The 26,431-nt window shown below is 35.3% G+C and overlaps 1 protein-coding gene across 44 annotated transcripts in view; it reads left to right on the top strand.

The window, feature by feature from the left end:
- Positions 1–26,431, top strand: part of SOX5 (SRY-box transcription factor 5) — a 949,864-nt gene that overhangs the window by 733,261 nt on the left and 190,172 nt on the right. For 40 of the 44 annotated variants that reach the window (XM_070271071.1, XM_070271064.1, XM_070271055.1 and 37 more), the window contains 3 exons: positions 5,663–5,749; positions 19,109–19,281; positions 23,960–24,028. In XM_070271071.1, the coding sequence (XP_070127172.1) occupies positions 5,663–5,749; positions 19,109–19,281; positions 23,960–24,028 (329 nt within the window). Of the gene's footprint in view, positions 1–5,662; positions 5,750–19,108; positions 19,282–21,401; positions 21,532–23,182; positions 23,349–23,959; positions 24,029–26,431 lie in introns of those variants that run through there. The other 4 variants (XM_014740662.3, XM_005610979.4, XM_023644089.2 and 1 more) reach the window with 3 other exon arrangements.

The following is a 26,431-nucleotide window of genomic DNA, read 5'->3' as shown; positions in this document are numbered from 1 at the left end:
CACTAACTTGCATTTTTTCTTCAGTTGTGTGGGGGCCATCAAGTGAAAGCTTCCAAGAGAAGAATATTGAGTTAACAGTACCTAATTCTAACATATTAGCCACCCAGATCACCTGTCATATAATCATCTTCTAAAACTGGATGAGGTGAATAAAACTGGACTAACATTTCATTTTTGAAAAGTGTGACCCTCTGTTAAAGGAACTTGTTGTCGTGTGTGGTATATTGAAAAGAATACCGAACTAGGAGTTAGGCTTCATGTCCTGCCTTTATTTTTACTTAGATTTGTGACCTTAGGCAAGTGGTAACCTTAATTTATAATTTTCAGTCTGTAAAATGAAGAGTTTGGTCTAGACCAGTAATTACCCAAGTTGTATTAAGCAAAACATTCACCTCCCAACACTAATTTCCTTGGTCAGATATTTAAATAATACTATATAATCCATAACTCACTTAAGATTGACAGTCTGTTAGCACATAAAAAGCTCTAAATCTTGTAGAAAAGAAATGTAAATTTGTTTAATGTTAATTAGATTTACATGACAATTGAAAGCTATTTTGTTTATTGTAGTTTTAAGTAACCAAACAACTTATATTCCATTTATGTTTTAGTAAATTACTTTTAGGAAATGCTTATCTAAATGATGTCTAAAGATCCTTCCAGGTTAAAAAATCTGATTCTGTGACATGAATAACGGACATATGCTTTTACTTCTTCATTTGAAGGAGTATTGGTATGTTTTGAGGTTTAGCCATATTGTTGTTCCTTCCAAAAGACATCTCCCATCCCTGAAGGTGCACCCTATCACCTATCAGGAATAACACAGCGTAGTTTGAGCTACAAAATTAAAGTATAAACAGTGGTAGATTTGGTATGACCTAACTCCTGGGACTTTGTTTAAAAAGTGAAATATTATACATACATATTTTTTTGCTTGTTCGATTTTTCAATGAGCTCTGCCTCTGCAGCTCAAGGGAGATTAAGGGAAAAAAACCTACATAAACACAAAGCAAAAACCTGAGCTTGTGTGTAAAGCTACTGCACTGGAGCGAATGTGGTTTAATTCTTGGCACTGGCAGCTTGTTGGAGAATTACAATATGTTGGCATGAGTCTCCAGGTCTCATTGTTCCAGATGAGGGAGTCAGTCTTAAGAGTGTTTGGCACTGAAGGGAAAAAGGAGTGAGAGTTATAGGGAATGAACAGGCCCTAAAGAGGCAGGATGCTGTTGTGACAATGGCTGGCACAGTTGGGGGGGCCATTCACTGGTGGGGATTGCCACAGGCATTGATGTGAAGAAGCATATGTGAGCAAAAGAGGCAAGGGTGAGAAGGGAAAAGCAAGCAAACACATCAAAAGGCTCCTGATGGTAGAAAGAGACAAAAGTAATCCAGTTAGAGTCATCTTAATATTAATGGGTTGACTGATAAGGATATCTTTCATTTTTAATTTATCTTACGATTTATTTCTTAATATTTGTTTTATTTTCTCTTTTAAAATATGTACATATTTTCCTTTCCTTTAAAGAGATAGATCCTTGAATTAAGAGGACCTGGTTTTGTAGTCCATCTGTTCTACTTTCTGGCTAGATGACTCTGGGCAAACCATCTTTCTGAGCCTTAGTTTTTGTATCTGCAAAATGGATATAATAAAAATATATACCATTGACAAAACTGTTTTCTCTGACAGCATTCTGTAAACTGAAATGCTCTGCAAAGAGTGATAACTACTGTTGTCTCTCACACTTATTTTTGTATAGGGAGCCCTAGCTTTTATTATGATGGTAATCGTGATACTCCAATGCTTGCCAGAAGTAAATCTCAGGAGAATCTTTAAAAGTGTTTAATATAAATCTATGACACATCTTAACATGAAAATAACAGATAATCCAGAATGTTAACATTTGGAAATAACTATGTTCACAAACATACCATACTCACAGTATAAAATATAATTTTACATGTGTTGTTTTTTTTAAATCACATTTTAGAAAATGGAATATTTAATAGATAATTACTATCTCTTTTACTTCATAGGCACTGAAGCAGCACTTACATAGTTGTGTCAAATTTCACTTGAATCATATTCACACATTAATGAACAGGTGTGCTATAAATATTGGGATTTTTCCATTTGGTCTTTTTCAGTTCTAATCATTTATGTTCTATAGGATCTGTGCCATTTTCAGAGAAATTCAATCATTGATCCATGTCCATCCATTGTGCTCATTATCATGAGATCATTTCTTGCCACTTCTTCATGAAGTCAAACAAATTAAAAGAGTGGCACTTGTTAGAATACTGGATGTAGATTTGCTTGAACTCTCTGTTTTACGGTCATTCAGATAGAGAGGTGAAGTGGGTGAAATGATCTGCTTTTGGTCCCAGTGAACTAGCCAGTGTCAAAGTCACGGTAAGAGTCCAGATTGTTTGATTTATGGCCCAATAGTCCTTCCTCTATAGGAATACATTTTCATTTCTTGGTATATATCTGTTATATGGTCATAGATTTTCCTTAAATTGTGCAGCATTCTAAACTGCAAAGTCATATAGTGGGGCTACATCTTGAACATAATGAGAACGTAAGTAAGAAATCTTGGCTTTTAATCCCATCATGCTGCTCATAGGAACGTGTCACCCTGGGAAATGCAATTTATCTTTTCAAGTTTTTACTTCATCCATCCAATGGAATTAATAACAGTAGTTTTTCCTGCTATCCAGGACTGTTTTGTAGATAAAATGAAGTAATCTGTGTGTACTAGAAAGAGCAAAGACTTTAGGATCCAGTGGGTTGAACTTAGCTTCATATTGGGCAAGTCATGATATTTCCCTAAGCTTTGGTTTCTTAAATGGTAAAACAGATGTACCAATATCTAATTCAAAAGATTATTATGTGAAGCTTGAGATAATACATGGAAAGGACCTGGTAAACTGCTTAGCGCTCAGCCCTCAAAATAGTAGCTGTCATTATCATGTCGTTGTCGACAGGAGATAGGAATTTGTAGGAAAAAAATAAACTTAGTTCAAGACTCCCCTCTGCCCAGTATGTTATGTGAGTCCTTTTGTTCTTTTTGCTTTTCTTTTTTTTTAACTTCTAAGATGGATGTAATAACAATTTGAGTCTTCAGGTATTTGCTATGATTAAATGAGAAAATGCAAGTAAAAGCGTCTACTGTAGTTCCTGGCACATAGGCTGCTCAAGACATGTTTACTGAATCTGAATTTAAAGTATATACCTCATCCAAATTGCAAATATAAGTGTCTTTCTTCATTCACGGATGTGACAACCCCAAGTTAGATATGTTTCTGATTTTACATCTTCCAAATTACTTGGTCCTGAACAAGTTATTCATTTTTCTGTGGTATATGTTAAAAGTCAGGTACTTGAAAAAAGTGGCTTTGTATACGAGCCTCATGTCTTTATGCAAGTTAATAAAGAGGCCAGGAATGTTCTGCAGGTTTCAGAAATCTAGCGGCTGTTTCTTTAACTCTGCAACTTAGACAGAAGACTTCTGTTTCTTTATGAGCACACTACAGTGAATATTTTGTCTAGCTGCAGGGGAAAAGCTTTGTCATGGACTTTGCAGACAATAGCCTTAAAAGTAAAATGGTCTGCTTTTGGTGCCGGGAGGTTCAGGGGCCCATTGTTAGCGCACAATGGATTTCTCTTGCTGCATTCCTGCTTTGCAAAGGTTTGTTAGCTTTTACTGACTGACAGTACTCTATTGCAAACACCATATTGGCTGTGCCTGTTTACATGCTACTCAAGAATTTTTGTAGAGTGCTGGAAAAAAGAAACAGTGGTGTTTGTTTGACCTACTCTGATAAGGTTTAAAAAATGATTTCGCTCACGAAGTGTTTACTGGGAGTGTAGAATCGTTGGAAATTCTTGTAGAAGTATTTTAAAGTCACTTTTAAAGCCTCAATGAACAGAAATATTGATTACTTTAAGAAGAAATTTGATCCATTTTATTACTCATAGAATTATGATTGCCATTTTCAAAACAATATTAGATAAGAAATAGGGAGAATAAGAAATTTCACTTTCTTTTACTTTAAGAGAAAGTAAAAGCAAATTCTTTAGGATCTTTTTTCCTTTTTCCTTAAATGTGAAAAATGGAGAGAGATATTTTGTTACAAAGCAAACAAAGTATATCTCACACATTCCATAGTGAATGTGTACACGGTAGTTAAGGTATGTATGTGTATATCTACACACACACGCATACGTTATATATATATACATATATATGTATGCATATACTTTGCACCGTATGTATGGACTATGTATAACAGTAATCATTCACAGCTTTTCACCATTTTATTTTCCACAAGATTTTGACATCTGAGAAAGAAGCGTTTCATGTTGTCACAGTTTTTCCAAAGAAAATTTCACCTCCAGTTAGTTAAAACCTCACACAGGCTTTGTGACTCAGATAGCTGATAGCCGTAATGTGGGGGCCTGAGAGAAGTAGATAGCATTAGCCAAAGATGACGATGAAGACGCCTTAAAATGCATTTTACTGTGGGGAAAATTAACCAGTTTCTAATAATCTTATGGTCTCTAGGCCAGACGGTCCCTTTGATAACTTAACGTGTAGTCCCTTTATGCTCCTAGTAGGGGGTAAACAAATGTCTGAACAAACACAAATACACATAAACACCAGTGTGGAGAATGGCGGTGTGCGTGTCTTCGATCTAGATAATAAGTGTGGGTATTGTTATTTAGATGGAGCATACTGGGACACTTATCTTTTAGTACACTCCATTTTCTAACTGAATGCAGTGCTAATCGTGGGATTGAAAGCCATTGTAATTGTGTACCCATCTAAATGCTGACAAGAATATACAATTACATTGTTTGGAACTGAGTTTAATGTTTGGGAGTTTTATTAGCATTTATATTTACTTATACATTAAAATTCAGCACAAAAGAAGAGGTCAAAAACCATGCGATGTATCGAAACAAATATCAGACTAAAGCATAACCTTGCTCTCTAAAATATGTGCGTCCTGTTCCAGTACAGGGCATTTTAAAAGAGTGTGATACAAATCTGAAATAAACAAATAATAGGTTTCCATTATAGGCATTACTCACTTCTCTAGATTTTGCAATCTTTATAAAGCTTCTTTTATACCAACTTTTCTTTTTTTTAACGTTCGCGGTACTGGCAAATCTTTCCACAGTGTGCTTACCACCACACGATGTTAAACACATATTATAAAGTGGATGTAATTGTAAACACACAGAGGGATATAATTACATGTAGCAGATTTAAGAGCTAATTCTTTGCCTTTTTTTTACTCTACATTTTATCAACATAATTATTTTTTGACTGCAGACTAACACCCTGAAATTGACAAGCATCCATTATAGCAAGAATTTGTTCACCAAATTGAAAAACAATGAACTGCAGGTTTATATGTACCCATTGTCATAAAGAATTAGTACAGCTTTGTTCCGCAAGAGGAAAAACCTAATGATTTTGAAACAGCAGGTGACAAAACACATTCTTTTTTTCCTCCCCTGTTATCAGTTTGTTGATGAAGTCATTATGAACTGGGGCGGGATCGAGATGGCCTTATTTTTAGCAGATAGACTTTTAATGAGCTCCATTGTAAAGATAGTCATGTTGATTTGCTTACATTTTTTTTCTTTACTTAGAAACCCCCAGTATTGAAAAGCTACTCTCAAAGGACTGGAAAGACAAGCTTCTTGCAATGGGATCAGGGAACTTTGGTGAAATAAAAGGTAATACGTTTGCAATTATTTTGATCCAATATATACCAAAATGAAGTTGCTATTTAGGAATATTAACAGTGATAAAATACATCTGCCCTCCCCCCTTCTGCCTCATGCATTCTCTATCTTTGGTGTTTCTTCTTTCTAGCTTGAAAGTGGATGTATCAGGGTTCTTATTTCTCTCTTTGTGCCTTATATGGTAAATGGTATGTTGTTTTAACAGAATAACCCCACTATATCTTTAACAGGCTTTGCTTTTTATCATTTTTTAAAATTGAAATGATTTTCTCTGTAAGTAGGTATTTTATCTACAGCAGGGTTATAAACTGCATATTATGACAGGCACAGCCCTGTGGCCAAGTGGTTAAAGTTCTGCACAATCCACTTTTGTGGCCCAGGTTTGCTGGTTCGGCTCCCAGGCGAGGACCTACACCACTCATCAGCCATGCTGTGGAGGTGTCCCACATAAAAAAAAATAGAGGAGGATTGGTGCACATGTTAGCTCAGGGCTAATCTTCCTCAAGCCAAAAAAAGAGGAGGATTGGCAAGAGAAGTTAGCTCAAGGTAAAGCTTCCTCAGGGGAAAAAAAAACCAAACTTGCATGTTATGAGATGATTTTATGCATTTTGCATATTAGGAATGTGAATGTACATAATCTACATTTAAAACCAGAAATGGTGAATGAGGAAAACTTAGTAAAAGGTTGTTTTGTACTAATGAGGGCAACATTTTTGGTTTGGTTTTATTCGAGTAAGAAATTTCACATAAATAAGAGAAAAATTCTATTATGGACTTCAGATGATACTGAGTATTTATATCTTAATAAACTTTTAGTAATAACAAGAGGAAAAGATTTAATTTATCATATAAAAATAGAATCAAATGATCCTTTCAATTAATTTGAGTGTGTTTTCTCAGAGCATAGTGGGCAATCTGGTTTTCTATTTGTTGCCAATAGGACACTTTTGATTCTGAGTTCCAAAGGATTAATTTTGAGAAAAAATACTTATTCATCCACATTAAAATGTTTAGTTATATATTGCTTTGTATATTTTTGATAGAGGCTGAATATATATTTAAAATATCACCAGATTTATATTAATATACCTGTATTAATATATGTGTAAATAACTTTTTTGCATATGTGTGTATGCACATGTGTTCTCCCAATGAGAGAGGCAATTTCTCTTAAGGCCCTACTACATCAGAGTATCCTGGAGAAAGGCAAAGCATAGATCAGTCTTCTCAAATGTTTGGCCTACATGACACTAACATCTCAGTGTTTGGAAACTTCTAGAAAATGTTTAACTGAATATTTTACTTTCCATCCATGTATTTGGAGTTTACATATATTCAGTCTATGATTAGGTGTGGGTAGGTGGTGAGAGAATGAATGGGATCTAATCAACAAAGTCAGTAACCAAAATCTATAATGGAATCAAATTCAAATAAATAATAATTAATATGCTTTAAAGAGCTTGAAGACAGAGTTTAAAGAGAACAGAGAAGTTTCTTTTTCTGAGGCAGGAGATCCTTTGTATTATTTTGTTGGATTTTAACCCATTTGCACCTGAGGTATGGGATATATTCTCCAAGGTCCTTTATTCTCTTCTGACCTAGGTAATCACTGAGAGAGTAGAGCAGAGCAGACTGCCTGTTCCAAGCCTTGTGATCTCATTCCATTGGAGGACAAACATTTTTCCCTCCCTCATTTTCCTCACAAGTCAGACTTAAAAGCAGCGACAGCAGTGATGATAAGCTCAGAGAAAAGAAGCTCAGCTGTCCTTTCAGGCTTGCCTGTGGGGTTAGTTCAGGAAGCTGCAGTACAGTCACAAAAGAAGTTTCTGTCTTTAATTTTGAGTTTTTTAAGCTTCACATTCAGAGCATAAGTTTGGTTATTGTCCTCTGGTTCTGTTTAAAAGCTGTTTTCTGAAGTATTTTAAAAGCAACTGCAGATCTTTCTTCTGTTGGGGGCATGGTTATTAGGTGCTCGGATCAGGTTTGGCAGAAAACTGGGAAAATAGCGCCGGATTACTTTTTCTGCTGACTGCCCGTGACAGTTACAATTACTAGCCATTGTTCATAGGTGGCCAGAAAGTGGAGAGGAGACAATAGCGTGTTGCCCTCTGGGGGTAAATGAATTTGACTTAATGGTTCTTGGGGGGTCAGACACTATGATTACATAGTGACCAGGAATGTGGTTTGCATGCCACCTCAGGAGTTAGACAAGAACAATGGCTTTGCTGTTTGGCAGCTATTTTTTTATGCGGCAAATAAAGGTGTTAGTCTCATGTATGTATACATTGTTTTTGGTCATAGGGAAGGATAAGTGGGAGTGTTTTTTTTAAATCTGAAAATATGAACTTATTCAATTATTAGATGATTTATTAATGATAATTTAGAATAATCTATTTGAATAGAACCTGTGCATATGTTAGGATGTGTACAGTCTTTACAGTATTTACTGAATCTTGTGGATTAAAACTTTTTGCCTCCATTACGCTGGTCAGTTTCCATTTAACTTTTAATTAGTTCCAGGAAACATGTGAGTGAAGAATGAATGCGTGTGTGTGTGTGTGCGTGCACACACTTATTGAATATCTAAGACAATAGCTAAGTGAGGACAGGGCTCAGTTCCTAATTGCTGGCTTCAAGTTGCTATGAGTGAATTACTTTCAAGGCATTTGGACAAAGATTAAACTTACAGTTTGGCAGAGTTCAAAAAGTGTTTCTTACTATTACTATTTAAAAAGTAAAAATGGTAAACTTTTAAAAATAGGAGAAATAAATAGCATTTGGTCTGGGTAGTTTAGCTATCAATAAATAGTTGTCATACTCACTTAAAGTCAATCTCATTTTTCAAGAAACAATGTGAGTTAGTAAAGGTCACCCACTTCTAGGAGCATAAAATTATTTTCCATGTTAGATTATTTTGCCTGTTAGAATTTATACCATTTTATGGTCTGGTGCTTTGGAAATGTGAGGTAATTAGGTTTTAAAGTTACATTAGGAATAATCCTCTAAAAGAAATGCACAAAAAGGACACTAGATCCTCTTTTGCAGAATGAAACAGTTAGACTAAAAAGCTGTGCCAATAGCAAACAGTCAAGATATGTTATAAACTGATTACCTGCCCGAGAAATTATTTATCTCTTCTTCTCTAATCAGCCATATAGTGTAATTAGCTAGTTTGCAGAGTTTTTTTGTCTTTATCTATAGCAGAAGCACTGAGTAACGGTTGTGTGAAAGGTGAAGAAATACCTTTTATAGCCTCATAGTTATTGAAAAGGGGAAAAATCAGGGCCTGCCCTCCAGTTGGCAGCCAACAGTGTCACACATTGTTTCAGCTAGCGTGAAATTCCATTACACTGAAGGTCATTGCCTTGGCACTTCACCTGAGGACAGTATCTGGGGATCCATGGAGGCTTTGAGTAATCTAAACAAATCATTTGGTTTTCAATAAAGTCATTGCAAAATTTGTATTTTACTGACTTAAATTTATTTGTAGAATTATAACAAAAATATCCTCATGTAGAATTCTCTCAAATATTTCCATCTTGGTGAGGTTCTAAAAGCAGGGCATTGTTTAATAAGAGATTTTTCTGGTTAGGTCACTCAGAACAGCCTAGATCAGTTTCTGCACCTGCCTTGCTTGAAGAATTCTTTGGAGCCTGGTTCCTTTCCTGTTAGTATCCCTGACCCTTCTCACTCTGCTCAGAATGCATTCATTTAGGCCAGCAAAGTATTGTATCTGGTATTAAGAAAAATGCCAGCTGCAGTTGGTATAATAAAAAACTGGCTCTTTTTGAAAGCTGTAATTTTGTTCTTTCTAGAAGATGGGACATAAAGGCAAATACCAAACAGCTCTAGAATGCCAATCATGGATTCAAGGAAATAATCCATTCAGCAATACTATGGCCTTTCAGAACTCGTGAATTAAAGACATGCTACGTAGATTCAACGTGTGGGTGAAAGTAGACCCTCTCCTAGGTGACACGAAATTTTGAGATAAGAGAGACATGTAGATTCAGTATGTGGCCTGAAAGAGAGAATTCTGTTTAAATAACAGACGATTTGAAAACAAGCAGACTTGGAATAAGAGTCAGGTCCCAGGTAATAAATCTAGTAAGGGATCCTCGGAATTTTGTTAAGTTTAAAACATGGAAACTAAAATCTCAGCATTTAGATATGTAAAGATTTGTATCACTTTGAAAGCTGTTTTAAACTCTTTCTTTTAAAATCTAGTAACTGTCTAAGAATCGCGTGGTTTGCTAATAGTAATCTTGTGACTACTTCATTTGTACATTAACCTAAAAAATATACATCTGCACGTTTTTACAAAGGGGTTGGAAATGTTGATTGTTTTCTGAGAGAACTCTTGGATCTGGAATTTGTTCGGTACGAGAGTTAGCCATAAGAAAGGTACATAACATATAATCATTTACTTATAAATAAATATTTAATGTTTTTAATCTACTAAACTTGTTTTATAGTTCCTCGCAGTCACTTATGGGTAATGTTTTCAGTTTTTTGTAAAAGCTACCTTGTAAGAACGATTATTGGTGCACAGAATTTACATTTAAAAAATAAGTTTGGCAATGTCTTTAAAAGTAAAAAGTGGCCTTACCTTTTCTGCAAATCAGTGACTTGCTCTGTCTCAGAATGCCAGTCTTTATGCCAGTGTATAAACACGGCAAGTGATGGGAAGAGAAAATCAAACACTGGATCTCATTAATTTGTATGTTGATCATCCACTTCACCAAGTAAGAAGTTTTACATACCTTTTAAAGCAGGTTCTTGATAATGCAGCTTTTAAACAGATAGTTACATATTTAATCAGGGTTTTTTATTTGAAAACAAAAATATGCGCTCTTCAACATTTTTCTCATTTAAAAATACATTCCTTCACTTAACAAGTATTCATTTGTGCAAGGGATGTGAAGATTCCAGAACTAAAATAATTATAAAAACATTTTTTTTCTTATAGATATGGACTCCAAAGCTTACACTGTCTGGATCATTGGATAATAGAATTAACCTGAAACCTTTTCTCTTTTAAATTAAAATTCTTTTACTAGGGAAGCATAGTATAGTCAAAAAGATTTGGGGTCATGTTGCCCTGATTTTTCCAAGCTCTTGTGGAAATCAGGTTACCTCTTTTGGTTTATTTCCTCATCTGCTCATTTAAAAGCAGTTGCAGTTTACTATTTATTACATGACCATTTGTGTCAAGAACTTTGTAAACATTCTTACAAAACATTGTTACTAGGTGATTTTATTCCTATTTTACGTAGGAAGAAATTGAGACTCAGAGAGAGACAGATAATTATCCAAAACCACATACTTTAGTTGTGGTAGAGTTAAGACGTGAACCTAATTCTGCCTGTCTTCAAAGCGTGTGCTCTTTATATGATGCTTGGTAGTCTGTCTTCGGTAAAGTTGGAATGGATGATCTCTAAAATCCTTTAAAACTTCCAAACATTTCCAAACCCTCCACAGCTGGATGAAGAGCCCCTCTGAGATGCACCCTTTACATTCTCTGCTTAGATCTTTCCCTAGCACACACACAGTATTTTGTATTGTTAGCCTACCACATATTTACCTTTCCCTTGCAGACCACCTCGCTCACTGTTGGCCCCAAGTTTGTAACCCAGTACATATTTGATGAATGAATGACAAATAAAAAATGCCATGTTTTGAGATAACTGTTATTGACTACATTTCAGTCTGTAAATGCAGCAAATTTAATGATATTTTTTTAAAAAACTGCTTTTTGCCTTTTAAATACAATATCCAAGTAAGTAGATGGAATAATCTTGGAAAAAGGTTTTAAAATTATAATCTCCATTAAATGGTAAACATTTGTAATAAGAATTGTATTAAGAATTGTATAGAACCATACTTTTTAAAGGTAACAGGAACAATCCTTCCTTTCACTACAGTAATGATAATGCACATATCTTGTTCATAACGTCCCAGAGACAAGGCATCCAGCCTTGAGATAACAATGGTAAAGACCATAGCTACTTGTCAAATGTTCAGTTTCACGCTAGTGGTAGTCGCCCTTAAGAATGAAAGCTTTCTATAGTAGATATATTTAAGTCCAAGGTAAAGATCACCTTTTAATATATTGAAGCGAAAAGAAAAACACGGTTCTTTCAAAATAAATTATGGAAATCAAGAAGAAGAATATTTATAGTATTAGCAATGTACAATAGAATATCAATTAATTTATACTGTCATGTAATAAATGATAGTATGCCATATATAATTTCAACTGATTCCAACTTATAAAGGTATCTGTATTGCAGTAAAGGATATGTAGCTAAATTTTATCAAAGTTTGATTAAATCTGTTCTTAATGAAAGAAAAAACAGTTCACAGATGTTTGTAAGTTGGATGACTTAACAAACGCTTCTTTGAGGAACTGGAACAATATCATTCATACCTCTTTATGAGGGGCTCTGCCTTTTCTCTCTTGTTAAGACAGCTGTTGAAAGAAGCTTTAGTTGTAAATTTAGAAAGACTTGTTAGTTTTTATTCATTATGTTTTCAGTTGTTGAACAAGTACTGCTATCTGTCTTGCCATGTGCTATGTTCTGCAGATAGAATGGTAGTGAATATAAAATTTCTGCCCCTCTGGAGCTTACAGTCTAGTAAAGGCTCTTTCATTAGGCAGAATTTTTAAAGACAACGCTACAACGTTAGGTCCTTCAAGTGGAATACCAGTTGAAAGCCACATTTCCATTAAAAAAAAGTAAAACAAAGTCCTATCCAAATTAGAACACGAATAATAGTCTAAAAACACCAACAATAAAAGAAAAAAAATCCTGGCAAAGATTGACTGTTGCTTTGAAACAAAGAAGTAAATGTATAGTAATTTTTCTGAGGGAAGAAATATAATCTCTAGTTTGCTTTTAGCCTCAAAATTCTAGGACTTTTCCTTTCTTGAGTGATTCTTCCTTCCTTATACCTTTCCTTATTTGGATAATAACTCCCAATAATTTACTTTGATTTTGATTATTTAATTTCAAGCCATGTATCTATTTCTTTTGAGTGGAATAAAACATTATTGGGAAATGGCAGTTTCTATAGATTTTTTTCTTGTTATTTCAAATGTATTTGAGACCACCCTTAATTTAATTAATCGTGATGAGGGTTATCCTTGTGCATAGAATTGTATGTTATCAGTCAATCAAGGACTTTTCTCTATTCTTACAAAGTTTGTTTATTTTATTCATTTAACGAGTGGTTATTGGGTGTCTACTATGTGCTGGGCATTACTCTATAGATGCTGGTGATCCAGTATTGAACAAAACAAGCTAGTATTGTGCTGTCATGAAGCTTATTCTCTACTGGGATTTTCAATAAATAAATTACTATGTCAATAACAATACAGCATATGGTGCTAATTACTATGAACAGGGTAAAAATTGAGTGATGTTGTAGAAAGTGAGATGATGGCTTCTATGAATTTGCTGTTCAGAGAAAGCACTCTGAGGAGTTGGCATTTAAGTTACTACAGTCTGAATGTATCTGAGTTGGTTGGTTATTTATTTATTATCTCTTCCATTTAAATGTAAGCTCTGAAGCAGACAGTCTTGTCTAGCTTGTAGACTGTAGTATCCCCAACACCTAGACTAATGTGAAGCACATAGGAGGAACTCTGTGGGTATATGCTGAATGAATGAAAGAAGAAAGCTGGTCATTTGAAGTGGTTCTCTACCATAGGAAATCTGGCAATGTCTGGAGACATTTTTGAGTGATATAACTTGGCAAGGAGTGCTACCAGCATCTACATGGCACAGCTCCTCAGAAAAAGAATTGTCTGCCCCCAAATGTCAACAGTGCCAAGATTGAGAAACACTGATGTAGGGTAAAAGTTTTCCAGAGGTGAATATTTGGATTGCCAAGACTTTAAGCTAGGAGAAAGTTTGCATATTGGTATTAGAGGAACTCAAAGAAGGCCACGTGACTGAAGCATTTTGGCAAAAGAGAAAGTAGGAGGAGAAGCAGCAGCAGCAAGGGCCTGGTCATTCAGGGCTTTGTAAGGGTAGGGGGTTTGGATTTTACTCTATGTGCAATATAAAGCTATGGAATGGTTTTATACAGGCATGTGACATGATCTGATAGACCTTTCTAAATGGATCACCCTGAACTTCTGTTTGGAGAATGGGTATTTGTAGGAAAAGAGGTGGAAACAGGTAGAATGGTTGGAAACTATTGTAGCAGTCAAATCAAGAGATGGTAGTAGCCTGGATTAAGAGGTATTAGTGGAAACAAAAATACATGGACTAATTTATAATGTGTCCTAGAGTTGATAGGATTCCCAAAGAATTGGATATGGAAGATCAGGTAGACAAAAGAATCTAAGCAATGTGTGCATGGTGATATCTCTTACTGAGATGGGGATCACTGAAGCTGGTTCCCTTCCTTCATGACTTCTGTCACATTACATTAAGGAATGTTCTGACCTACACATCTTCTGTGGAACCTACAAAACTATAAGAATCACTCAAATGATAACCATGCCTGTAGTTATTAGACAGTAGGAAGAACTGAAAGATAGACTATTTCTGTCTTTTACTTAAGTAATCCTTCAGTCTAAGGGGATCGAAGCAGGACTAGCATAGAGTAAAACATACAAGAGTGAAAATAACTGAAACATGAAAATTAATTCCTATCAATGACACACACACACACACATGGACTCTACCATTAGCTATCTGAATCTGATGGAGCTAGACCATACATACACGACCATGTCCGCGTGGTGTTATATACTTGTATGAATCTTAAGAATCTGAATCTAAGTGAAGAAACAGTAGCTGCTCCTTTTATTTGGTGGGGCTCTGATTTTCCAATGATCGAATTAATTTCCTTTTTTTTTTAAGTCTTGGATGTTTTGTGACTATTACCAGTTTCTTCAATGTTTGTAGACCCTCCTCAACCACTGGGAGATAATTATGAAGAACATGATAATTTAGAGATGGCCCCTAGGGCTTGGTCCTTCAACTTAGTTTAGGACTTTTATAAAAATGAGGAAAATTTCTTTTGCAAAAGCTTAGGTTCCTTGGCTCAACTCTCCTAAGCTAAACCCAGGACTGCTATGCAAGTCATATAAGATAAAACATCTCATTTCTCTTGGCTATATCGCATGCCTAAACTTCAGCGTCGTTTAAAGGGAAGGGGCTTTATTCTTTAAATCATTCATTAAACAGTTTTAGATGATTTGCTATATGCCAGGTCCTATAGTAGGTGATGTGAATATCAAAGTTGGTAATTTACAAGTGTTGCTGTCACAGCTATCTCTGCTGACTTAGGAGACAAATGTGAAAATAAGAATAATTCAATATAATGATTAAGTACTATAATAAAGATGTATATTGTATGGATTCCCAAAGAAAACATCAACTGTTATCAGTGGGAATTAGGAAAAGAGTCATCAAGAACAAGACACTTTAGCTGGAACATGAGGAATGGGTGTTTGGGGAGGAAATGACCTGGGCCAGGCACTTGTGAAGGGTGGCATTTGAGGGGGATGGTAAAAAATTCAGTGTGGCTAGAATTTAGGATGCACAATGGAAGTGGGAAAAATGGGTCATGTTTGAAAAGACCTCATTCATTCTTAAGAATGTGTTGACATTTTATTCTGAAGACAATGGGGAAGAAGTAGAAGTGTTTAAACAGAGGAAGTTATATGACTAGATTTGTTTTCTAGGAGGATAATTTTGGTACCAGCTTAGAGGATAGATGTGTAGAGGGAAGAGTTAATGTCAGCAAATTCTATTGAAGTTTGCTACAACAAGTTTTGCAAAAGATGATAAGAATGGCAGTGAAGGTGGGGAAGGGAAGCTGGAACAAGAGCTCTCCCTAGGTACTGTACAGCAGTATCTATGTTATGTTGTCATTTATGCAAAAGAAATTGTTATGGGTTGAATTGTGTCCACCCAAAACTCGTATGTTGAATTTCTAATCCCTCGTACCTCAGAATGTGACTGTGCTTGAAGATAGGATCTCTACAGAGTTAATTAAGTTAAAATGAGGTCTTTAGGGTGGACCCTAACCTAATATGACCAGTGTCCTTATAAGAAAAGAAAATGTAGACACAAACGTGTATAGAGAGATGATATGAAGACACAGAGAAAAGATGGCCATTTACAAGCCAAGGAGAAAGGTCTAGAATAGATCCTTCCCTCACAGCCCTCAGAAGAAACCAACCCTGCTGACACCTTGATCTTGGACTTCTAGCCAATAAATTTAAATTTCTGTTGTTAAAGCCACCCAATCTCTGGTATTTTGTTGCAGCAGCTCTGGTAAACTAATACAGAAATATTCTGGTATATGCTTAAATCTTTATTAACAAAAGTAGGATATACAGGAAAATAATAATGGTGAGTTCCTTTGAAGGACAGTGTTGAGAGGAGATATTTCACTCTATACCATTTTATAATTACTGATTACTTATTCATGTGACCATAATATTGAAAAAAATTTAATTACATTAGAAAAAACAAAACAAAGCTGTTTTGAGGAAATATTATCATTGTTTGTTGATATAATAGATACAGGAATGGGTATTTGAGAAGAGAATTGAGAATGATTAATATTTCTAGCTTAGAAAGTTGATTGAGTGATTATGCTTTAAAATTGGAGGAAAATGGAGAGTTCCGCCTTATACGTGTTAAATTTTTATACTGAGATCTACACTCAGGGATGTCTATCCTACATCTAGAAATAAGTTATGAGGGCTGGAGGACAAGCTTAGGGTTGGCATGTACCTTAATATTTCATTGACTCTGAGACAGCATCTATTGTAAAACTCAGAGAGTTTATAATATGTAAAGTATATGTCTTAGAAAAAATACAGAATTTAGGAATTGAATCATGTTAGTTAGCTCAAGGCCAGAAAAAGGCAAAGGATGGGACTGGGGAAAATATGAGCATTTGTGAGTGGGCAGAAGAGGAAGAACCAGTGGAAAAGATTGAGAAGAAAGGTTAGCTAAGTAGGAGTTGAAACAGAGTTGTGTCTGAGAAGTCATGTGAGAAGGTCAAGATGAGGGGAAGTGGGCTAAAGGTTCAGAAAGTTTGAATTGAATATGGACTGTAAAATTAGATTTGTGTTAAATTTCATGTAAATCTGTTTATGTCTATGTGACTAAGTGAAGACAAAAGGATTCTGTTAATCTTTCATATACTAAATGCCAAAATGATATTTGTTTATACTCATCATCAAATAAGTATATTTCTTTATACATTGGTGTTATATCAGTTATTAAAATGGGAAATGCCACCTTAAGCTTTTAGAAATTATACTTCCACATATTTACATGAAATATATTTTTATGAGTATGTAAGTAATAATAGTAATAATTCATTGTAGAAAATTTTCTAAATATAAAAATATGAAGAAAACATTAAAATGACCTATAATCTTACTACCTAGATATAGCTACTATTAATATATAGACAAATTTTATTCCAGTCTTTTTTTCTAGAAATATAGATATGTGCATGCATTGTGGTGTTTATACAAGTGTTTTATTTCTATCCAACTTTTTACCTAGCTTTATACCATAAATAAGCTCACATTATCAATAAATAGTCTTAAAAAATACTTTTTCATGGATGCAAACTACTGTACCATATGACTCTCCCATAATTATTTGATTATTCTCATTTGACATTTAGGTTATTGCTAGTATTTTATTTAATTATTTATTAATGCTCATCTTCATTTCCTGCAATTTTCTTGGGCTAGATTTTTAGAATTGAAATTACTCCCTTGGAGGTTATGAGGATTACAAGACATGACATGTGTTACTTTTCCGAGTGTGTATTCCTAGAAATGCGATAACAGTTTACTCCTCTACTGATGATGTATGAAGATGCACAGTTTACCATCATTTGAATATTTTCATAAAACATCTTCCCAGTATAGATTATTTAATATTAGAATTCTAATCATAATAGACAGTTATTATTCTTACAGTAAATGTTCTTCTGTTTGACGGAATCCAAATATCTGAGGCATAATAAATTATTGGCAACAATTTATTGAGCCCCTGCCCTGAATAAGGCTAGCTGTTGATAATAAGAAGGAATATAAGGCATGATTCCTGCCTTGTATTCACTCATAATTTCGTTTCTGGGTGTTTGTTCTCTAGCCTATGTAAATTACATTAGAAACTTTATTTCTATTCCAAATGGGCACCTGAAAATTATAAGCCACTAACTATAGCTACTACTTCCTAAAAAAGCATATGCTTTTTCAGCATAAATTGGTAGGGAGGAATGCAGTGGGATGGGGAAAGGTGACTGAGTTATAACATATCATTCTATCAAACTACATATGCAGGTGGCAAATGCATTATGAAAATAGTGCTTAACATCTTATGGTTTGAAGTGAAAATTGTAATTACAAAGTATGTTCTCTCCTACTGCTAGTACTTTACCATAGGGGTCTTATCTATCTGGTGAATTTTAAAAGAACAATTAAAAGTGATATTGTTTCTGTTTCAATGAACTGCTCACATTTCTGATGTATCAAATAAATATTTTAACTTGGCTAAGAAGACTCACTGGCATGTTTTAAATATCTTGTTCATGCTATTTATTTTAAATGACTGCCATGACTCCTCCAACTCTTGAATTTTTATAATGTTGGGTGGTCACAATATGCCCTGTTAGTTTTCTAACCACATTTCATTATTTCATGATAGCCTAAACTTGTATTCTCAAACTTGCGTGTTTTCTGTGCCAGCTACATTCTATTTTTGAAGACAGCCTCTGGGTGGCATATAAACAAACAGTCTAAAACTTGATTGACTAATAGTTATTTTCCCCTTTTTAATGCAGAATTAGTTCTGATTCTTCAAGACTCTTTCTTAAGAAAAGGAGAATTATATCACTGATAATACTATCTTGATCTCTTAATAATTATGGTTATTAAATTTTAATGTTTTTGTTTTGTCTCTTAACTTTGATAAAAAACTACTTAGCCCCAGGAACTATGCTGTAGACTTCTTTTTATTTCCATCAGGCCCAAGCATAGAACAATAGAAATAGTGGATGCTCAGCAAACAATTTTTTATTTACTCATAAAATAAAAGGGAAAAAAGCTATAGATTATTATTTGTCATGAATAAAAAGCAATCAAAATGTTTGTTCATTCCGATACTTTGTAATGGGTAAATAGGCATCACTTTTTACTGTTGAGTTAAAATCTAAAAGAATGGAGGTATATGTTTGTTTGTGTGTTGAACCTTATATGTGGAATACTTCTGTATACAACGGAGTCATTGCCATTGAAAAATCACTCTTCTCCTTTCTCTTTTCTTGTATGTTTTCTTGCCGTATTATTTTCAGGGACTCCTGAAAGCCTAGCTGAGAAGGAGAGGCAGCTCATGGGTATGATCAATCAGCTGACCAGTCTACGAGAGCAGCTGTTGGCTGCCCATGATGAGCAGAAGAAACTGGCTGCATCTCAGATTGAGAAACAGCGTCAGCAGATGGAGCTGGCCAAGCAGCAGCAAGAACAGGTGAGTAAGAACTAGAAACACAGTCAAATTCCTCAGGCATTGTTTTGCCTGCTATTTTATAGGTCACTCTCCAAGGGGCACAAAGATCAATAGAAGCCTTTCCCCACCTGCAGCACATAGGTAAATAAAAAGGCAAAACACCAAAACAGACAAAAAAGTCTGATCTAAAAAAGTTTATCAACTGCTTTAGTGGTATGTACCATGGAAGTAATTATAATCAAGGTGAAATTTTGATAGGTCATGAGAGAAATACCAAAAAAGAAGCACAGAGAGTCAAGAGAACATTTCCAGTCAAGGACATTATGAAAGCTTTCATTAAATGAGCGCTTGGTATGAGCTTTGAAGACTGGGTAGGATTCAACAGTGAAGTAAATTTCCAATTATGGGGCAGGAAGTTTGGTTAGGAGGCTATTATAATAATTTAAATATGAAGGAGTGAGAATCTAAACTACATAGTGTGATGACCATGGAAAAAGAGAAGAAAGGAATACAAAGATGGAAGAGTTATGGTTAGTTGAATTTTTTGAGTGGGCAAAAGGTGTTGAGCCTGGGTAACAGGGCGAGTGAGGAGGAGGGCAAATTTGGAAAAGCAGGTGGTTTTATTATGTTGAATTAGAGCTGTTGCCAGGTGGTCCATCTGGAGGTATGTGAAAGACAGGTAGAATTCCAATCAATATTTGGAAAAGAGAGCTGAGCTAAATTGCTTAGATTATCTACATGGAGACGGTCATTTGAACCACTGGAATAGATGAGTTCCATTCATTTATTCAACAAACAGTAATCAAGAGCTTCTTGTGTGTCACGCACTGTGCTAACTACTGAGGCTACCTCAATTAACCAGAAAGACAAATTCTAGTGGAAAGAGAGAGACAATTAACAAAGGAAAAGAGAAATTTACAAAATAATTTCAGATAGTGATAAATAATTCAAAGAAGTATAAGAAGAGTAACTTGATAAATATTGATTGGTATGGCAGGCAGTGTTTCTTAGATTAGGTAGTTGAATCTGGCAATTAAACTCAGATCTGAATGACATACAAGAGGCTACCACATTAACATTTGGGGCCACAGAGTTTCATGCAGAGGAATGGTAGGTTTACAGGCCTTAAGTTAGAGTTGTGCTGATATCATGAGGAAATGGAAAGGAACTAAGGGTAGATCCTTGGGAGATGCTGACATACAACTGGTGGAGAAAGGAAAATGAACTTGTCCAGAAGCAAAAAACTACTAGATCTGTCACTTAGATTCTCATTGTTGGCTTTTAAGCATGTGGCTTCTATGGAACTTTTCCTAGCATAGATCAGACAATAGCAATTGACATGTAGAAGAATTGATATGTAGTGGAAAAATGGAGGCAACGCGTAAGAACTATTACTTAAAAAAAAATTGGTAGTAATGGGAAGATAGAAGGTGTCATAGGGTGAGCTTACATATAAAGATGGCATATCTTTTCCAGGCCTAACTCCCTTTACCATCCCATGTTCTGGGCTCAGTCCACTCACCATCCTAAGTGGAAGAGGGCCATTATTTAGTCAAGAATATTTGTGTGTCCACACAAATACTGCAAACCTTCTAAACAGCTCTCAAAGTGTAAACTAGCAGAGTTGAAAGAGGTGAAGAAAATACTCAGATTACATTTGAGGAGACCTCCTTTCTTTCATTTTACTCTTCTCTACTTGGTGGTTCTTCTCTGCTTGAAAGATGGTAGTTTTATTTTTAATGAAATGCCTCATCAGTTTCCTTAGCGATATATTTGGCTTGTTATTGGATATGGCCTATATTTCTCTGGCTTTACCCATATGATAAAACAGTTCAAAATGCTTACTTATAGAAGCAAAAAAACTTGCTTATAAAAGTCTAGGGGGTGAGGGCAGAAGCACTCTTTTCTTGTTCATAACTCTGAGTACCTTCAGAATTTCTGAATTCTAGAAAATCCTAGAAGCCTCTGAAACTGTAGCACAGATGGAGATATTTCTTTGTAGAGAATCCTTACTTTGGTAGGTGTGAGAGTACACTTGTCCTAAAAAATCTGAGCATCTCTAATGGAGAGCAAGGTTCCTTTCTTCCTCTTTCATGTTCTGACCCATCCCCATATATTATCATAGGATTCTAGAATTTTTTACTTTCTCTAACATTCTCCTTGGAACTTTAGGAATCCTTAGCTTCCTCCAGAATTTCTCCCCTGTACTGGAGAGATGCCATGCAAAAATGTCTACATGGCCTGAGAGAAGATCCTTCCTGATAGCTACAGGTCAGGTTTCTAGAGCCCCCAAATCCCGCATATCTTGAATTCTAGTTGGGAAGAGATAGAAAATATATAGACAAGTAAAATATATTATATGTTCATAAAGATTATGGGGAAAAATAAAGCAAAGAATGCCAGGTAGAGAGATAGGCCCTTTCAAAATGGGTGCTCAGGGAAGACCTCATTGACAGGGTAACATTTGAGCAGCGACTTGTAGGAGATGAGGGAGTGAGCAGTGCTGTTATCTAGGAAAAGAGTGTTCCAGGCGGAGGGGAAAGTATGTGCAGAGGCCCAGAGGCAGGAGTATCCTTGGGAGGTAGGAGCATCCTCCGTGAGTTCAAGAGGCAATTAGGAGAAGAGTGTGGGAAGAGTGGAGTGACAAAGGGAAGAGGAGATGAAATCACAGAGGTAGCAGGAGGCCAAATCATATAGAGGCTTGCAGGCATTATAGGACACTGGCTTTTACTCTGAGCGAGACAGAGGGTTTTGAAAAGATGAATAACATGACACAACTCATGTTTAAAAGGATCTCTCCAGATGCTGGTTTATAATAGGCTGTAGGGAGGGAGTGAGGGCAGAAGCAGAAAGAGCAAATAGGAGGCTATTAACAACAATCCAGGGAAGAGGTAACAGAGGCCCGGAGCAGGAGGAAGTGTGGAGGGGTAGGAAGTGGTCACTTTCTTGATAAATTCTTAAGGTGCTGATAAAAGGATTTAAATATCAGCTGAAATATTGATATGTGGGAGGAAAGAACAAGACTTAAGGAAAAGAGTGATATTCCTTTTTCTGTTATCTCCTTTCCTACCTTTCTTCAGGAAAAGAAGGAAATTTTTAAAAACATATTCCTAAGATAAATGACAGCATTAAAATAACCATAATTGTACCAATGTCCATAAGGGAAATAAAAAATTCATTGTGCAGCCTTGTATACTCATCCTCATCACATAGTTTCTTTACTTTCCTTCATAGTAATGGACTCTGCATGTGTCAATTTTTTCCTGAATTTTTAGCTTTCTGATACAAAGGTTAAGGGATATACTTTTGTAATGGAAATAATAGTGATTAGAGCATGACGAGAATAAGAATTAGAGCTTGTTTATAAAAGAGTGATAAGTTTCTTGAGGTTATAAGTTACATTCTCATGAGAAGCCTTCCTACCCTATATCATGTAAATGAAGTGTTTAAAATTTTCTTCTCATCTGTTAATTCATGCATTCTTCATCAAATATTCATTCTGTGCTCCTTTTGTACCAGGCTTTGTGCAAGTGGTGAGCAAAATATACGTCATCACTAACATCACTGTATTTACGGATTTCTATCTAGAAGACAAAGATATTAATTTAAAAAAACCCCAGAAATATAGAATCATAACATATGATACAGTATTAAGTATGTAGAAAATGCTATGAGAGCAAATAACGGGGTGATTGTGTTAGTCTGGCTTAGAAAACACTTAAGATGACCACATTGAGGGCTAAGTCCTGAGTTTAGTTTTGAACCGGTTAAATTTGAAGAACCTTTGAGAATGTCATTGGATAAATGAGTCTGAAGCTTAAAGCAAAAGTCTAGGCTAGAGAAACAAATGTATAAACACTTGACATACATATGAAAGTAGGTATAGAGGGAAAAGAATCGAGTCTAAAATTGATCTTTACAGAACTACAACATTGAATGGCTGGACAGAGCCATTGAAAGTGGCTGAGAAGGAATAGACTCAGAGGGAGGAGCAAAAGCAAGAAATTGTGATGTCATAGAAGCCAAGGAAGACAGTTCAGGATCAAGGGCAAGCACTTGAGTGTTGAATTCTGATGAAAGGTCAAATGGTGAGAACTAAATACCGTGTCAGAATTTAAAAAATGGAAGTGACTGATAACTTCATTAAGAATTACTTAGTAGAGTGCGGGCAGAAACCAGAATTGAGTGTGTTGAGGAGTTGGCAGTTTAGGGGTTTATGGAAGCAGAAATGAGGACAGTATTTACCAAACAAACAAGCAAAAACCCCAAAACTTCACTAAGGAATACAGCATCTTAGAATACTTGGTGCTTCTCTGAGCACCTTAGTCACAACAACCCCCTGTTTATGCAATACTCTCTTTCATAGAAAAGGGCTGAAAATGTCAGAAGCAGTACCTTCTTAGTATATTTCCAGGAAGAGGGATTTTTGAAATTCTAACATTTCGTACTGGATTGGATCACTGGTGTAGTGTCTTAGGCTTCATTTGTTTTAGGCCAAAAGAAACATAACTCTTCCTGAAAACTAAATGTCTTGTTTGATGCTACTTAAGGATGAATTGCTGGTCGCGTAGGGGCACAGGCACATCTATTTTCGTCATCTTAATCAGCGCCAAATCAAACTTTGAGAAACAGAACATTGGTAATTTCCCCCTGGGACTACAATATACTTTTAAATTTTTCATGTGCAATTTCTCCACAGATTGCAAGACAACAGCAGCAGCTTCTGCAGCAACAACACAAAATCAATTTGCTTCAGCAACAGATCCAGGTCAGAGATCATAATTTCATACCTACTTCCAATTAAAAACTATATTTTATTTCTCATTCTTAGATGACCTAACTGAAATAAGCTCCAAAGTAAAAATTACTTTCAGCCTAATTCGTGACGTGTGGCCTCCTGTACCATGAGAATCTTGCAAATGGTGGCTCTGTCACAGGCCTTACTGTGTCGGGGAACTTCAGTCTATGCAAGCTGACAGTAATTTTCGTCCTATAACTGAATGGAAATTATTGTAGAGAAATGTTAGAAATGTTTCATTTTCTCCAATCTTTCTTGTTTAAAATGTGCCTGTGAATGTTCTTAATGGAAAAGTGCAGGAAAATCACAGCAGAAAGGTACAGCGGATTTCAGTTAGAGAGCAGTGGTGAGAGAAATGTTTTACTGTATGCTCAAGAGGCACGTGTGATAAAGGCAGAAGTTAGAATAGGTGATGATTTGGTGTTCAGGTCAAATTTCACCATGATATTGCCTGGTGAAACCAAAACTGAGGGCTCTATAGTCTCCGTATTTTTTTATGTGGAAATTTGCAATGATGAGAAGCATCGATAAAGGCGGAAGAAAGCAGCTGTATTGATAACAAAAGGAAAAAGTAACTTGCCAGGGATATCCTGTCTCCACCACTTGCTAGCAGCATGAACTTTGACAAAATTTGTTTATCTTTCTGGAAATGCTTATTTCAAAGAGTATTTATGAGGCTTTAATGAAATCATGCATGGAGAACTTCAGCATGGTGTCAAGACACATAGAAAGTGCTCAATGCACAGTTGCTATGACTAGCAAAAAAAGGAATCAAATTTGTGGAGCTATGACTCCAACCCTACCTAACATCATCCATCTGAAAGCAACTCTTAGATTAGAAGTCAGTTTTTCTGGGGAGAAATTCATCATTCTCTTGAAAGCTGTATCTTGAGGATCCAACATATTTTATAAGGTGTAAATATAAGTGACAGAAGCAAACATGTCAAAATTATTTCATTCACGTATCAATCATGTTTAGACGTCTTTGACAATAAAGTTTATCCCATTTTATCTAATTGGGTCAAGTACACTTAATTTCTTTACCCTGCATTGGATAACCCAATCAGGGTTTAGGTATCTTGTTCTACATGAGATTTGAGTAAGCTGGTCTCAGCTTCAGTGAAGACACAGAAACATCAGTGAGATGTTCCAAAGAGGAGTCTTTGCCTTCGTTAACTGTAATTATGAGCAGCGCATTTCTAATGTGATCTTCTCTATCTATGCCTATCTGGAGTGTGATTATTCAATTCAGTGATTTAAAACTGTTCATTGTATTTTACGTTCAGTCTAAGTATGCCAGCTTTGAATACAGTTTTAGGTGATGATACCAGGTTATCTGCATTTTAGATGGTTTTAATTATTGCAAACCTGAGATAATAAAATTGTTACAGTAACTTCTCATTGTAAATAAGATGCCATTCCGTAATCCCCAGTATGGCCCTTTGCAAGTCACTTGGTTTCTTTGTAATTTGATGAGGGTACCAATAGTTTTTAAAGTTTATAATTTTTGTAAGACTGACACAGTCCTGTGTTAAACAGAATTGTAAAAATATATCTAAATCCATATCATAAATATGCGCAAGGCTTAATAAGCTGTGTGTTCTGACCATTTAAATTTAGCCACCTTCGGTACTGTTTTTGGAATTTTATTTCACAATTATGACCAGAACATTCATAATGTGGATTTTTAAGCTCTGTTGTAATAACAGAATGTTGAAATAGATGAATTTCTTACTCCAGAGCATGGAGTACTATAATTTATAAGTCAGAGCATTTTTAGAATAAAGTGTTTTAAAAATTTTCTCTCCTAGAAATGGTATGACTCAGAAACCGTATTCCAGAGATGTAAGGCTGGGTTTAGTGACTTGCCCAAAATCACACCACTAGTTACTAATAGAACTAGAATCAGAAGAAAGTTTTATCACTGTTAATAGCAATTTTGCTGATTATGAGCATTTTAAAGGCTTAGAATTTCTATTTGATCAAAAATGTTAAGCTGCTGGCCTCCACTGGTTCACAGAGTGAAAAAAATGCAATAGTCCCTTCAGGAAGTAATGCCACACTGATAGTAATTTGGGGGCAATATTAAGAGATGTTGAGATATTACATTTGTGTGTCCTCTTTCTAGTGTTAGTACAGATAAATGATACTGATGGAGTCAAAACCTATCAGGCTATTATTTAAAGAAAAGTCTGGTAATTAGGGAATGTTGTAGGCCAAGTAAGTACTGACCAAGACTGACAATCTGATAGGAATCCATTTTCACAGCTACTAGCATAACCAGAAGCATAGTTCTAAAGTATATTTTATAAATTGTTAATTTGGGGCAGTCTGACAATGACTTACTAAAATTACAATATATTTATATTAGTC

This window comes from Equus caballus, chromosome 6 (genome assembly GCF_041296265.1).
Source record: "Equus caballus isolate H_3958 breed thoroughbred chromosome 6, TB-T2T, whole genome shotgun sequence".
Taxonomy (NCBI): Eukaryota; Metazoa; Chordata; class Mammalia; order Perissodactyla; family Equidae; genus Equus; species Equus caballus.
This window is presented reverse-complemented; position numbering and strand designations above follow the sequence as displayed.